Genomic DNA, 16,221 nt, shown 5'->3' with positions numbered 1-16,221 from the left:
GGGCAGATCTGCTTCGACAATGAAGCCTTTGTCTGTATAGGTTCCTCAAGTCCAGTTGCTTCACTTGCAGCTCATCCTTGAATGTGACAGGTGGTCGACAGCAGCAGTTTATCACCGACAGACTGAAGTCATCTCGGCGTCACACGGGAAGTCACAATACTACATACATCCATCCAGAGCGCACAAATCCATTTGCACACCAGTGCTAAAACTTCTCGAAACTCTGAAAGGTATTTCCCAGACACCGATCAAACAGATGTGATTTGGAGTGGCTGTGGCAGGAACGGAGACAGATTCTGCATTGGAAGGGACTGCCGCTTCTGCAACAAGCCTCTCGCCTTCTGATGCCTCTCTCTTCCCCTATCCGAGGTTTCTTGTGGCATTAGCGTTGGACTGCGCAGCCCCCTTGCTGCCAATGCCAACACGAAAACAAAAAACTTTCTGCAGCGGGTTGACAGCGCTTAGTCCTTGGGGGAAGCATGACCTCACGTGAGCATGAATTTGAAGGCGGCTTGTTTGTGTGGAACTTCCATGCGTAGTACCGGTCTACGGCGACAGCAGACAGCCGCCAATTACAAGCCTCTGTATCCTGTCCTGTGAAGTCCCGCGTTCGGGTTTTCACAATCCAAGGCGAACGGCTAATTATTCCCCTGCTGAGTGTGACAGGGTCCCTAAGTGCCGAGTCTAACAGGACAAACCAACGCTCCGCTAAAAGAAAATACGGGTGCCGACGACGGAGGGACTGGGAACTGCACTATGAAAATATGAAATGTGTGAAAACCATCACTGCGTGGTATTACACGGCAGGGCAGAGCTCGGGATATGTATCGGTACAAAGCAGGGAGGGAATTATGTGTGCTTCGTGGTTAGGAAGGTCACTCCCAGAAACAAAAGTCTCCTCCATCGTCAGAGATTTCTGCAGATTTCATTCACTTTCTGCTTTTGTTCACTCCTCTACATCTCCCTCGCTGCCTCCCTCTCCTTCCTCCTCTTCCTCTCTCACTCTATCCTTCTTTCCTGCTCTTTCTTTCTGTATGTTCTCGCAGATATTTGCCATTTTCCATTCACTCACCACCCCTAACCCCTTCCAGCTGCTTGTCTTTCCCCTCACAGTCTTTTCTCTTCATCTCTCCTACTTTAACAACCTCTAATCGCCCCACCCCCTCCCTCCCCGACCTCTTGATTCTGATATAATAACATGGCACTATAGATGAAAAAAAAAAACAATATAGAAAAAAGAGGAAATGATAAAAAAAAAAGTTGTAAGGCACCTTTCACCGTAGTCAAGTGACGTCAGTGTGTAGCCGAGTTTAATGAGAGTCTGAGGGACTAAGGGTCTTGTTTTATTATTTTGCTTTCTTTCTCTCTTCAGTACCACACAATTCAGGCTATTTTTTTTTTCTTCAGTCCTTCGGTCACTTAATTAGGAAGTAGGGAAATCATTCACTGTGTTGAAATCCCACTGCATCAAAACCTCCATCCATCCACCCCCACCCCCACTCCCAGCATGCATATATTCAAACAATAGGGGCACTATAGAATACAACAGGTAGTTCTGAGAGCAATTACTTGCTGCAAACCTTTTCAGTCTTAAGCCACACCCATTTTTTTCATTAGATCAAACAGCTCGGAAATAACAATCAAATTCTCAAAACCCTTGCAATCATTCCCTCCCCCCACCCCCCCAAAATGAAAAATTAATTTTACACACACAAAAAAAATGAAAATCTCTTCAAACTAAGCTATTTTCAGTAGAAAACAGCAAGAGAGTTAAAACGCAGTATTTGTATAAGAGTATGGAAAGTAACCATTTTTTGTATCAATACCATTACAGACGCAATGTTCTGGAAAACCAGAAACATTCAAAGCATGAAATTTTCATGAATTGGAGCCGACAGCCTTTTTTGCAGCATGATACTGTCGCAAACTGCCACAGGCATTCAATGCATTTTGCAGACAAACGCTTTTGCAAGTATTTTTTCTATTGAGAATCTTGGCTCGCTCATGAAATTCAAGAAAGTTTCATGCATTAAAAAAAAAAAATTCTGATTTCCTCAGAATAAGTGAGCAAAACCAATGAAGATGTATGGAGACGAAAGCAAGGGCAATTTGCATGGACAAACATCATTTCTCTGTGACTCAAAAGGGTCATTCTCAGTACGAAAAATTGCGACAGGAAAATTTGCGATGTTTTACACTGCCTGTCAACATTACCCAAAATATTCCCGATGTTGGCTCTGACACACACACACAAAAAAAAGTTTCTGGAAGAACTGTGCATGTCCAATTTACTCATTCAACAGACACTAAAGGAAGAGCAGATGCCAAAGTCATGTGAGTAGATTCGTCATTTTTCTGCCGTGCACATTTCATTACAAAACGCCTTGCAAAGTTTTGCCCTAAGTTAGAAACTTCACACTCTGACTTGCGTGTTTTCCTCCAATGTTTCCGGCAGAATTCGGTACAGTTGCTAGGCAACTTTCACATTAACTTTGTAGGTTTCTACCCTTGCAAGTTTTCATTCAAGCCCATTAATGAGAATGGCCCTTAAAGATGCACATATAACTTGGCAAGCATCAAGACAGCCAGATTTTGCTCTGCCAAACGTCGTCGCCGGCTTCTGCATAAATAACTTGTTCATGTAGCAGCCTAGGTGACTGAATGCAACCCCCATGATACACATATTTCACAGACACATTAACATACAAGCTGAAGATGATACAGAGTTGAGAAGCAGAATGTTAAATCTCCTCAGAAGCTAAATACACAATGCACTCATTCAAGTTATATAAAGTTCAGATTATCATCACAGGCCTTCTGGTTCAATACAGATCCTCCACCCCCCCCCCCCCCACCTCCCGTCGGACGGCGGAACAACTTGACACGCAAGGGCCTCATCTCCCTCTGAGCTGTTGACGGTCACATACCACAGCAACAAGTAAAACAACTCACAACTGATTAGACACTTCCCTTCACTCACTGGTAGCTGCCATCTGTTTTACAAAATTATTGTATGCTGTACTTGTGGCTTGCACTTCACAACACATGGTCCAGGTAACCGACATTGTTAGATTTCTTCCGATGCCAGTGTCAACTCAAAAGAAAAAAAAATCAAATATGAAAAAAAAAAATTATATATATATATATATATATATATATATATAAGTGTACTATACCCACACCTCTATAAATGTACTAGTGTGTGTATGTGTGTGTGTCCATATGTCTATAAAGAGAAAAAAAATAAAGGATAGATAGATAGATGAAAGATTAATCAAATATGTCAAGTATCGAGGGTCGAAATCAGGTGTGACAAAGGAATATAAAGAATGAATGAATGAGTGAGTGAATGAATGAATGAATGAAAGAATAAAGATAAGCAACATACCTTCCTCTCCTCACAAAAGATAGCTCCTTCTGTAAAAGAATGACGAAGAGAGAGAGAGAAGGGATTAGAATTTGAATATGAACAGGTCATTTAACCCATGGCCAATAGTATAAGCCTGGTAGGTTGAGCATGTGAAAACTGTGACAGGGGATTTTTCTTGGACGGAATGGGTTGATCAAGGAACACAACTACAGAATGAGTGACCATACACTGTGACTAGTTCTAGGAACTTTGATAACATTGCAGGGTGGTGATGCAGTATCTTAAAGAGGTGGTAGAGTATAGGTCGAGTTCAGTTTAATTTTTTGCAAGATATTTAGAAACCACTTTTTGAACTGTTTGAAGAGCATACAATTCTATGGAATTCAAATTTTACTTGATGAAAATCTTACCATGGTTTTGAAATGACTGAGATATTCAAAAAGAAAGTAAAACAAAGTGATCCTCATAAAAGGTGAGTCCCTCCTTTTATTATAATCACTTTGTTTTGGATATTAAAATCAGCCATTTCAAAACCACATTTCATTTAACAAACTTTGAATTCCACTTAGAGTTATATGCTCTTTCATATTTCATATGAGGTTTCTCATTATCTCACAAAATGATCATCAAAAACTGTTAGAACCCAAAGTCTTATCCCATCCAAAACTGTACCATCCCCTTAAATAATAAATATTTGTCAGCTGAGTACAAACAGTCCTGTAGACTAGAAATTGATATCCTTGGTGGGGGGGGGGGGGGGAGGGGGGGAGGGGGGGAGGGGGGGAGGGGGGGGTGTCAGCCTAGTCTGAATAGGAAAATAAAAAAAAAACCCACTGACATGTAAGTAACAGTACTTTACAAAAACAAAACAAGAAATAAACATTCACACAACATCATAGTCATATGATCAATTCACCTATATTGAGCTGCTCAGAATGGATAAAGGCTGGGTAAGAGACACTGACATTAAAATCATGACTTCCTTGATGACTGCTCATTATTTTCTGTAAACTGCCTCTGTCAATAACTTCCCTTGAATATCACCTTGTCACTGAGGCTTAGTCTATTATTTCGAAAAACACTGCATTGATATATATATGGCTGCTTAAATCATCAGGTATTTCAGGAAGCTGTTGTAATTGATCACATTCATTGCATCGGATTTCACAATCGGCTTTCCTTGCTAATATTTCCATAAGGTTTGGAACGGTCTCGATAGATGCCACAGAACTTTTGCCAATCACATCACCATCGCTATCAACTTTTGGGGCCATTTCCGCACAGGATGTTCCATTTCCACTGGGGCAGATAACAAACCCTGACCACTTTCTAACAACAAACTTCGGCCCTCGCTCCTTTCAATGGGCTAGCATTCACATGTTCGTGACAGCGTGATGTCATGCTAATGCTTTGTTACAACAAAGAGGTGAAATCTTTGTCTCTGGCAGTGACCTGTACATGGCATTTCAATTTATTACATACATTTATTGTAATGTTATTGTAATGGAAAAGTTCAATACTAAAGTTCAATACAAGTATTTGTTTTGTTTTGTCCTTTGGGTTGTTGTCGGTTTTTCAATGTCATTGTCATCTGTGAAGGAGATACCATCCCGGCCTGGCATTTCAATATTGTTAAGTTACAATAATCATAGTCATTGAATTTATAATGATCATATCGTCTTTAAAGATTTCAACAATCAAACAAAGAAGATGTACGGAACAGCCATATTTTGAATGGTGAACAAACATTTTCTGGCCTATGCTGAACTGAACACATGTTGCTGGAAATATTTCTTCTCCGTATGACACAATATACAATGTACTGTATTGCAAAATAAAAGATAAAATCTACCATGGTACTGTCTCCAACAGCATATGGCATTTCATAATACACATTTCATATACTTGTGATTGTTTCACAAGAAAAGGAATTTAACATGATTTGGATCTAATTTTGCACCATAATTCAATCATATAATCACATTCTCTCCACTATTTAGCATTATCTTATAACCTTCAAATATAATATGATTGTAATCTTAACAACACACAGCCTCTATAAACGGTATTTTGTTTGTCTTCTGTTGTTGTTGTTGTTGTTGTCTTTTGTTGTTGTTGTCTTTTGTTGTTGTTGTTGTTGTTGTTGCTGCTGCTGTTGTTGTTGTTGTTGTTGTTGTTGACTTCACACTAAATTTCTATAAAATCCAAGATGGGGAACACTATAAAGCATTAATCCTTGCACAGGTTAATAGCATCCATTTATCTATCACCAATCGCAATTGTGGTAACCTTTTTAATCTACAATGACGTTGTGATCATGCCTGTGGTTGGCTTGAAATGAAATCCAAGATTACACACATGAAACAGCAATGTATCTACTCCAGCTATGATGCAAACAAACCCTGGACAGAAATGGCAAAGCTTTGCTGTATCACCATTCATGCGTCATGGAATTCGCTCGGGTTCGAGAGACTCGGCAGCTTATGATGCATGATTAATGTGTCATGCACATCTCACAGAAGTGTTTGTTCACTTTTCGATTTCTTTATTCCAAATGGGAATGAACTCAAACCCACTATCGTAAAGCCAGCGACGGGAGGAAAAGGTCGAAAGAAATGATGGTAGTCCTGTCTGCATATTTTTATGAGACTACTTGAAACCTTTTCTTAACCCTTTAGCAACTGAAGATTCCATACATAATGGCCTATGGTACCCCAGAAGAAACAGCATTATAACTCTCATTTCGACGACTTTCTAAATAATGTTAATAGCTCACTGCATGTTTATCTTTGTCTATTTATTTGAAAGCCTATTAAGACTTTACCAAGAGAATGGTGTGTCACAGAAATCTGATATACTTTTGTTGACCTTTGACCTCTTTCAAATCACATAATTATGTATATTATTCTATATGAAAACAATAAAAATGGTAAAGCATAAAACTTTTTCTTTTTTTTTAAAGCGGACAGGCGGTTTCCGGCGTTGCAGTTACTAATGGGCTAAAACTTTCAAAGCTAGACACACAGGACTGTCGCATGCAATGAACATGGAATCAGAAGATACCGTTTACCCCGACAGGGTTAAAGGTAAAAAGTGTTTCAAGGAGGAAACTGCATTGAATGAAATCCTGACACATGAAAGCCATGCTAAAATACCGTCAAACATACTTTGAGATGTTTTAGCATAGCAGTCACTGATGTTTCTTCACTAGGATCATTGTAAATATTGCCTCCAGTACAATTTGGGAGCAAAAAATTTATCACAACATAGAGAGCTAATATGCTCAGTGTGTGGCTACATGTACTTGACAACCTAGCTCATCGACGACAAGCCCTAGACTCACTTCGTGTTTGATTTCATGGTGTGCGTTGCTTTTCGAAGCTGGGTTTCAGATGGCATTTAAATGTATACAGGCAATAAGAAGAAGCTTCCAGGTTCTGATACACACACACACACACACACACACACACACACACACACACATTTTGCATGTCATCAAATCACTCTGTAGCCTTGTCACTAGAGTGTTTCTATTTTACCAGCAAGCTTCATAACACTTGAAGCTGGCGCCAATCCCTCCTTGCTAGGCTATCACAGCAGTAGTTTCCAAGATTGGGAACAAATTATGTAGAGCACTCTGCATCATAGTCCAGAACTTTCATCTTCAATGGACTTGCCATGTGATGACAAAATTACATTAAGTTATGTAAAAATTCTACTCTAGAATTATGGTCACATCTAATGCTTAGAAAACACAACTTCAGGTATTATAATATCCATGATTCAAGTAACAACCAAGCAGAAAACAGCCATGATATGCATCTGCAATATTTCACACAAATAACTTCTCTATCTTTACATGTCATTTCTTTTTTTCCACCAAGCTAGAGAAAGGCTGATGCATTCTTGAGACCAGGGTTCCTACAGGGATGCACAAAAGCATGTGGATGGCAACACCACTGCTCAACCCAAACTGCAGAACTACATTGCATGGCCTTTAACCAGGAATGATAGTTGTAGAATACCTAACCCCAGCCAATACAAGTCCTTTAATAGCTGATACGTGATGCTCATGACATATTAATCTACCACCACAAGCATCATCACCATCATCATCAGCTCCTGTGAGTGGTCTTGTCTCCATAGCAACGGGATTGAGACCATCTAGATCCCATTCATTGATGGGGAACATTGCTTGATGACGTTGGGTAATTGATACAATTCTGCATCATCCCCATCTCCACTGTCGTTGTGACTACCATCACAAACACTACCCTTATCTGGAGTAATTGCAAATCGTTGCTCCTTATCATCTAAACAAAAACTGGCAAGTCCCAATTAGAAAGTCACAATTAATTGCACATGTCCTAGTAATCACAATAAATCTACTCTCTTATCTTTCATGGACTAGTTGTTTAGCATGAGGTTATGATAGAGTCAATGCAATTACTACGTTTGATAGGATCTTCAACTCAAACCAATGTTGGTGCAGAATAATCAGGAAAAAAAAGTAAAAATGAAAATCATTTCCAGGACTCGCTTGGGGGGAAATCCCGAAGCTAACTTTAACATTATCCATTACATTTACAACGATACCAATTAACTTGCAACCCACAAACCTCATAACTCCAAATCATTTCATTTTCTAAAGCATCAAATCGCAGGTCTCCTGAAAATCATCAGGGGCAGACAGCTTTCACTAGTAATCATCTCAAAAACAGTATGGATCATCCAAGCAATCACTTCCCCCAAATTACAATGACAAGCCTAATCAAATCTAAGCATATTACAGTATCATTTCCAACAGGGAAGGAGAAAAAACAAAAAAACAAAACTGAGGTTTGACCACGGTGAAGAGGATGTGTGTGTGTGTGTGTGTGTGTGTGTGTGTGTGTGTGTAAGTGTGTGTGTGTGTGTGTGTGTGTGTACGTGTTGGGAAAGGGTAGAAGACGTTTCACTGCGATTTCTTTAGCTCGTAAATCAACCAGCCTGTCGACATATCCCTAACGATCCTTCCAACTCATTTAGGACTCCCTGGAACTCTTCCGCTTTCATTTTTTGATGGTCTTGTTTACACTGGATGGTGTTACAGTTTAAAGGTTAAGTGTGAAATCCACTCCACCACTGACAGTCCTTTGTGTAGTCTTCAACTAGCCTTCCACATCTGTTAGCATTATATTTACCTGAACAGTAAATGACAACTTCATTTTTAATCTTCTGGAGGGAGAAAAAAAAATCACAAGAATTTGTGCTGATATTCTATTTCAACATGCATTTTAACAGCAACTATGAAATGAGTTTACAAAAAAAGAAAAAAAACATGACTTATAAAATCAATAGAATTCTCAACAGCCTTGCACTATTTGTATGCATGTACACTGCATGTGTATATAGTGTTTGTAGGGGCATGTGTGTATGCTGTGTGTGTGTATGTGTGAAAACACATCCCTCAGAGCACAAGCATGGCCATGTGACATGGTATCAGGATACATGGAAGGTCATACTCTCCAGACAACAGACTTCATTACGGTAAAAGGTGTGTGTATTTGACACGTTATCAGTAATCGGCTTATCACAGAGTAAGCACCAACGTCCTTTACCTGATCGTAAAACATGAAACATGAACAATGCCATCTACAGCATGTGCAGTTCTCACTGATATACACAGAAAAGACACAGCAAAAGAATTAATTGTTCAATTACTCAGGGAATAAACAAAATATAAGACAATATTTTAAAGTTCAAATGCAATCACTATTCCTAATGTTTGTAGATAATTTGTGTATAATTTGTATTTTGATAAATTCATATTTTGATTTCAAGATTCAATTTCAATGTGCTCCCACAACAGAGGTTTCATGTGACAACCCTGATACTGTACTTCAAGGGTGCCTGCACAGTCTTGCTAAACCACCTTTAGAACTTGAGCTCAAAGAACTGTATACTGTAAAACGAGAAATTTTCGCGTGCATTTTAATTTCGCGAATTTCGCGAGCGCCAAAATTCGCGAAATTAAAATGCACGCGAAAGCTTTTGTATACACTACATGCACTGAATGCCAGTAGCATTTCGCGAAAATTTCATGCCACGAAAAAGGCTGTCGGCTCCAATTCGCGAAAATTTCATGCCGCGAATATATCATGTTTTACAGTAAGCTCTTGGGACTATCAAGGTTAAACAGATGATATCATTACTGCTATCGAAAGTACATTAGGCTGGATTCATGGGCAAACAAAGTGTTTGTTTACATTTTTGTAACATTTCGTTTACATACAATGACACAAACTAAGAAAATGATCATTCAGAAATACTGTGGAAGGGCTGATTTTGGTACCTATGTAGTTCACAGTTAATGCATTGCTCTGCACGGGTGCTGTTCGTTATTCCGAAGGTTCGCTATTCCGAAGGTTCGCTATTCCGAAGGTTCGTTATTCCGAAGGGTCGTTAATCCGAAACACGCAAATTCCCTATACCTAGAGGTTCGTTAATCCAAAAATGAAAATGGGTTTGTTAATCCGAAAATTTGTGGCGTTATTCCGAAGGTTCGTTATTCCGAAGATTGGTTAATCCAAACATGAAATTCGGAACAATGAACCTTCGGAATAACGAATCTTAGGAATAAAGAGCCTTCGCAATAACGAACCTTCGGAATAACGAGCTGTAACCGCTCTGCACATACCACATATAAACTTCTTCTTTCTTTTCTCTTATTTTTTTTCAAATCCCCACGGCATCTTATCCCGGCACTGTCAGCACTGTATGAGTACAAAGTTCACAATTCTAGCATGTTCATGTAACATCAATGTGTCAGGACAGACACGTATGGCTGTTTCACTCTGAACATCAATCCAAGACTAATGCATCCCTTGAAAAATGAGTGTGATACTGAAAGCTGAGGGCATCACTTTTATTTTAACAGAAGTGCATATTTTAAAATAAATAGGACACCAAACTGGGTCATGAGCAGATATATACCTTTAAAGGAATATGATAAAATGCACCATGAGTACAGATAGAAACTATTACAAGTCAATTCATAGTCTATGACATGTGATACCAGCTCTCTTCTTTCTTAATTAAGGTTATATCACTACTGAAAGCAAAGGGCAACTTAGAAATTTGATAAGAATACATGAGGGGACTTTTCATTTTTTTCCCTTTTTAAATACCACATAGACATGTGATCATTTTAGACAATAATACCCTGAGCTAATACATAAAATGGTATACAAAGCATACATAAGATTATGTGTGGGTCTACGGAAGAAGTTTAACTCATTAATCCTTACAAAATAGACCATGGAACAGCATGGACAGTCAGAAGCTTACCAAACTTGCAGACAGCGAGGGCGCCGACTGGCCAAGGAGTGGTCTCATCCTAGTAAGGTTGCTACCCGAGTCCCCGCCCAGTGTCAGTGCATTGGTTGTACTAGACTGGTAGCTTGTGGAGCCCCCTACGCTCAAATGGAACGGTCCCATCATGGCCGCGCCCAGGCTCCCGCGTCGAACATAGCGGCTCTCGTCGATAGAAAGAGGGCGGGCTAGCTTGAATCCACGCGGCAGGGATGTGGCAAAACCAGCACTTTTGGGCTTGGGGCTCTGAACATCTAGCGTCAGTCTGTCATCCTCGCAGTCCGACTGTTCAAGAAAAAAAATCAAGATGAAAAAAAAAATGATTATATTATAAATCATTCAGAAAATTTAATACAATTTAGTTATTTAAGCACTGCAATTCATTATCTAATGCACACAAACATGTGTATCATTCTTGTTGCAAAGCAGTCAGTTAAAACCAGCACTTGTTTTTCACCTTACACACACACACACACACACATTTGCTGTTTCTACCTCTGGCAATGTACTGTACGTGCCATATATTTTGTGAAGTTCTTGTTTTTGTTAGTTTTTTTTTTGAGGTGCCAATCTTACAAAATGCAAAAATATTAACTCTGATCCCAACACAAATGTGATGTGCAAGCATCACATCAAGCATTTCACTGTTCATTACTGTATTCCATGAACGCAATTTTTACCACTCACAAAATCGTCCGATATCATGTCATTAAACAATTTTTACATCTACAATGTTCCACAAAGAACCACATAGCAAGATCCCCAAAGGAACGACAGCTGCCCAGCAAGACTAATATATAACTTTTTAATAAAATATGTTGTCAACTCATAAGAGCATCAAAAAACTTTTGGATTCAAGGAGAAAAGTCTCTTCAAACTCACAGAAAGAATGGGGGAGGGGAGGGAATTAACAAGAAAGAAATATGAAGCCACTTCTTCTATCTTTCCCATGTTAATGCCATGGTTTTGAACCACACTGAATGTGAGCACAATATACATCTACATTGTATGTAAACTTCTTTGAGAAGGCTGACAGATCATTCAAATACATGCATACTGTACATGTAGTGGTATGCAGAATATGGAGCAATGTTGATAAGGGTATACTTTAGAATCACTCCTTCATGTGAAAACAGATCTTGCCCTCACACACAGAGACAGACAGACAAACACACATGAAAACAGTCCTTCCATGTCTGGGGAAAGAGCCATTTGTAATGTCTAATGCTACAAAACATGACAGAGCTGGCACTGTTCACAGTGAGAATGGTGGGTTAGGTCTAACTATTAAATGTACCACATTCTACTGCTAATTTGAGGACATGTGTCTTGCAATTTTCTTTCAGTTCTGTTCAAATTGGATTTCTCAATTCCATCTCAAAATCCGGTCTCTACATTGTCTTTATCTGGAATATGGTTGAATTATGTAATACACATTTTCCCTTCCATTCATGAGTTTTGCCCCTCTTGATTACTTTTGCAAACTATTGCACACATCTTGATCTCAGCTTGTGTACATGGAGAGGGGGATTTGGAGGTTGAGCAGAGGTCACTGTAGAATTAACACACCGTCCAGCTGATACTTTGCCATCTCCCTAAGATTAACACTTCTGTCATTGAGAGCTCCAGTAAAACAAGAGTGATTCACTATTCAGTAAGCCTGCATGACAATCCCCAGACTCTGTAGAAGCCTCTACAGTTTTACTTTTGTGTACAGCTGTATGATGAAAGGAGAAAAGCAGGGGAGGGGAGTCGAGGGGAGTCAAGAGAAGGGGTAGGAGAAGTAAAAGGGTGAGAGGGTGGGGACAGGAAAGGGGAGAATGAAGGATATACATGTACTGTAGGAGAAGGTGGAAGGGAGATTGGCTAGGACTAGGAGTTTGAAACAAACACTTGCAAACGAGTGCAGAGTGGGATTGGAAGGGTGGGGGATAGAAGAGGGATCCATTCAAAGTCCTAGACAAACACATACACAAAGAGGGACTCGCAGTTAAACAAATTCTCCCTTCTCTCTTTCCTTTTCCCTCTCCTCCTCCCACATCTTTGCTCCTTCCCATTATCTCTTCCGTCATCCTCTTCAAACTCTCCCCCTTCCCTCTCCTCCTCCCCCCCCCCCCCCCCCTCCCCCCCCCCCCCCCCCCCCCCCCTCCAGGTGCTCCATCATCTCTCCTCTCTGGGATCCTGCCCAGCACATGCATGCTGAAATAATTTGAACTTCAGGCCTGTGTTTACAACCAGTCTAAATGCATCAACATCTTCAGAAGACATGCATATCAGTCTCCCTCCACTACACTGTGCAGAAGCACAGCACTACATCATACAGATTATGGTATTGGGTATAACACAGCGCACACACACAACACACAACACACACAGAGTAAAAGTGATGCCACACCAGCTCACATAACTCTGGGATAATTAGCACAAGAACTTTGCAGAAATTAGATGTGCTTATAATCATGTTTATTTTTACTCCACCAATAAGACACATACTATATAACTAATGATTTCAAGTTGTTTTTTTTATGTCATACAAATAATATGTATCAAGAAAAAAAATGTCAGTTATGAGATGGTACATTGTATTTTCCATGGAAAATTTTTCCACACAAAGCACTGTACTTCCCATCTATGACTTTAGCAGATGAGCCGAGTTATGTCGGAATGAAGTTTCATTCATCCTCTTGATGAAATAGTTCACCTGTTCAACCTTTTCCAGGGGAACATGTCACGTTAACCAGGTACATGGCAAATTTGCCAGGTCCCAAATCATAAGGAGAAGAAAAAAAAAATGATGATGACGGCATCCGCTTTTTCCTGAAAAGTTTAAAATAAGAACAGTTGGGCCTTGCATGTAATTATTCACCAGTGTTCCTGTTCTCTGCTTACAAGGATAGACAGCAATGTAAATTTGCATTACAAAAGTAACCCAGCTCTATAAAAGTTTGAGTGTGAGTGTGCGTGTTGAGTGTGTATGTGCATGTGTGTGTGTGTGTGTGTGTGTGTGTGTGTGTGTGTGTGTGCTGTAACAACATATCACTCCAACATTGACTCCACCTCTACCCCTCTCTCCATCCCTCCCCTCTCTCTCTCGATATATATTTCTTTCTCTCTCTCTCTCTCTCTCTGATATATATTTCTCTATCTATCTATCTATTATCTATCTATCTATCTATCTATCTATCTATCTATCTATCTATCTATCTATCTATCTATCTATCTATCTATCTATCTATCTATCTATCTACCTATCTATCTATCTATCTATCTATCTATCTATCTATCTATCTATCTATCTATCATCTATCTATCTATCTCTCTATCTCTCTGCCTTACTGTCTGAGCCTTCCTCCATTTCTCTATCTGTCTGTCACTCTCTATTTGTACTCATGTCTCGTGAGGCAATGACACTTTCATCCTGCCTATTCCCTTGTACAATGACTTATCACAACCAGACACAAAGCAGTAGCATCATTTATTAAAGAAATACACTCATAAAACATATCACCAGTATTCATTACGGATGATGTAAACCGACATGTAAGGATCACCTCTTTTTTTCTTTTTTTTTTTTCTCTCTCTCTATTATAACTTAATCCTCCTCTTTTTCCTCCTCATTTTTTTTCTCTTTTTTTTTTGGGAGGGGGGGAGGGGGAGTGGGTTACTGCTTGGATCATTTACTTATTACTTCTTTGTCTATGCCTCTCTATCCATTTGCTTTCTGCTTATTTTCAAAGCCTGGTGTGACTTTCTACTGCAATTTTGAATTAGCCTCCATTCAAGACAGACATACCCATGTGAATTATGGACAGCGAAAAAATTACAAATGATTAATTGGATGAGATATGGTGGCTGCGGGCAAAAGTTAACACAAGAAAAAAAAAAAAGAAGAAGAAGGTCATCCAGTGAGAGAATACACGTAATGCAAAAAAAAAAAAAAAAATGTTGTTCAGTGATGAATAATGAGCTGGACACGCAAGCCGTCACAGATTAATAATGAACTGAAATAGGATGCTTTGTGTCCAAAGGTGAGAGGAAGCTACCATGCAATTAATCCTACTTTGCCCTGAGCCAAGAGATGAGCCAAAATTAGGAGGATGCTGCTACTATAGCAACCCATCTGAAAACTCATTTTCATCCACATAGTCATGAAAATAGAGATAACAGGGGGTTTTTTCGGGAAAATCAAGCCCAATTACGAGTTGATGGAAAGACAACTGCTGCTTGAAAATGCCTGCAAGCATTACAGTGAATGAGAAAAATGACTAATGGTAGAACTAGCAATGGGAATTGTACTACAGGCAGTAAAAACATGGTAGAGGCTGCTAACAGTAAAGGGGGGGGGGGGTAGGCATAAACCACCAACAGTACAGAAGACAACATAGACAGACAAATTCATGATGTAGACAGCTTTAGGTCTCAGTGGTCAACACTTAAAGGCCAGTTTTTTTTTCTGCTGCTTACTGAAGCACTATTGAAGCTGTACTGATTGGCATTTTGATTTAATGAATCTTGGCTCTTGGCAAAATTCACGAAAAATTTCATGCGTGCAAAAATTCGTTTTACAGTAAATTGCAGTGCAATGTTTATAGGGGAAAAATATCAGCAAGTCTGGAATCAAGGCCAGTTTCGACCTGGCATTATGACGTGACAGTCTGTAACAGTTATGACAGCCAGTCTGTGGGGCAAGACAAGCCTTGGGGGACCGGTTTGGGGGGCCAACAATCAATCAAGGATGCACCAACATGTTATCTCAAGGAAGTATACGTCATATTCAGAGGAATGGATTAAAAATATCTCTGCAACCAATTGTATGAAAAACAAATATATCTCAATAAGTGTATGCAAGATGGAGTATGGATTTAGTTCTTTATAAGTTCAGTTAAATGGTAATGCAATGTTAGGAGGGGACCCCCTCCCCCCCCCCCCCCCAAAAAATTCTGAGTGATAATTCCATGTACAATGAAATCGCTATTTCAGATCATAGTAATTCTGTAGGCGATAAATATCGGTTTCCTCAGGAGCCTGTAAGAACTAGATTTTTACATAAAGCAATACCGCTCAAATACATTTTATAAAACATGTTTTAGAACCACACTTTCATGTGAATGAAGCTAGAGTTTTAAAAAAAGACACTTGAGGAAGAAATCGTATGTGAAAGGTTCTCTGTTCCCCCTAGTCCCCCCCCCCCCTCTTTCTTTTCTCTCTCCCTCTCTATCTATCTCTATTTCTCTTTCTGTCACTGGCGCTAGAAAGAAAAAATAAAAGAATTGGAGCAAAATGGAGCTGGGTAACCTTTCCCTGTCCCCAAGTGAGTCATACGGCACAATGCGGCCGTGCAGATGCCACGGTGAAAGCCGCTGTCACTCTCCCACACGCGACGACGACAAGAGGGGGCTGGCGAAAACGAAATTACTCAATAGCCCACCGCAGAGTTTCTGCATGGCGGCGGTAGAGACGGAGTGTGTGTGTTGGCATGCGCCGGCACAGAGCTCACG

The 16,221-nt window shown here is 39.7% G+C and overlaps 1 protein-coding gene across 1 annotated transcript in view; it reads right to left on the bottom strand.

Annotated features, from left to right (window-relative positions):
• Positions 1-248: 248 nt before the first annotated feature.
• Positions 249-16,221, bottom strand: part of LOC139714876 (uncharacterized) — an 83,057-nt gene continuing 67,084 nt past the window's right edge. Inside the window, exons 2-6 of the mRNA XM_071626525.1 lie at positions 10,700-11,008; positions 3,389-3,417; positions 2,856-2,909; positions 1,073-1,185; positions 249-409 (exon numbers count right to left, since the gene is read on the bottom strand). Of these exons, the coding sequence (XP_071482626.1) occupies positions 249-409; positions 1,073-1,185; positions 2,856-2,909; positions 3,389-3,417; positions 10,700-11,008 (666 nt within the window). The remainder of the gene's footprint in view (positions 410-1,072; positions 1,186-2,855; positions 2,910-3,388; positions 3,418-10,699; positions 11,009-16,221) is intronic.

The sequence above is a fragment of the Diadema antillarum genome, unplaced genomic scaffold, assembly GCF_040938485.1.
Source record: "Diadema antillarum isolate AM-2024a unplaced genomic scaffold, OU_Dant_1.0 seq00002491_RagTag, whole genome shotgun sequence".
Classification (NCBI taxonomy): Eukaryota; Metazoa; Echinodermata; class Echinoidea; order Diadematoida; family Diadematidae; genus Diadema; species Diadema antillarum.
The sequence above is the reverse complement of the archived record's forward strand: the minus strand, read 5'-3'. Positions and strand labels throughout refer to the sequence as shown.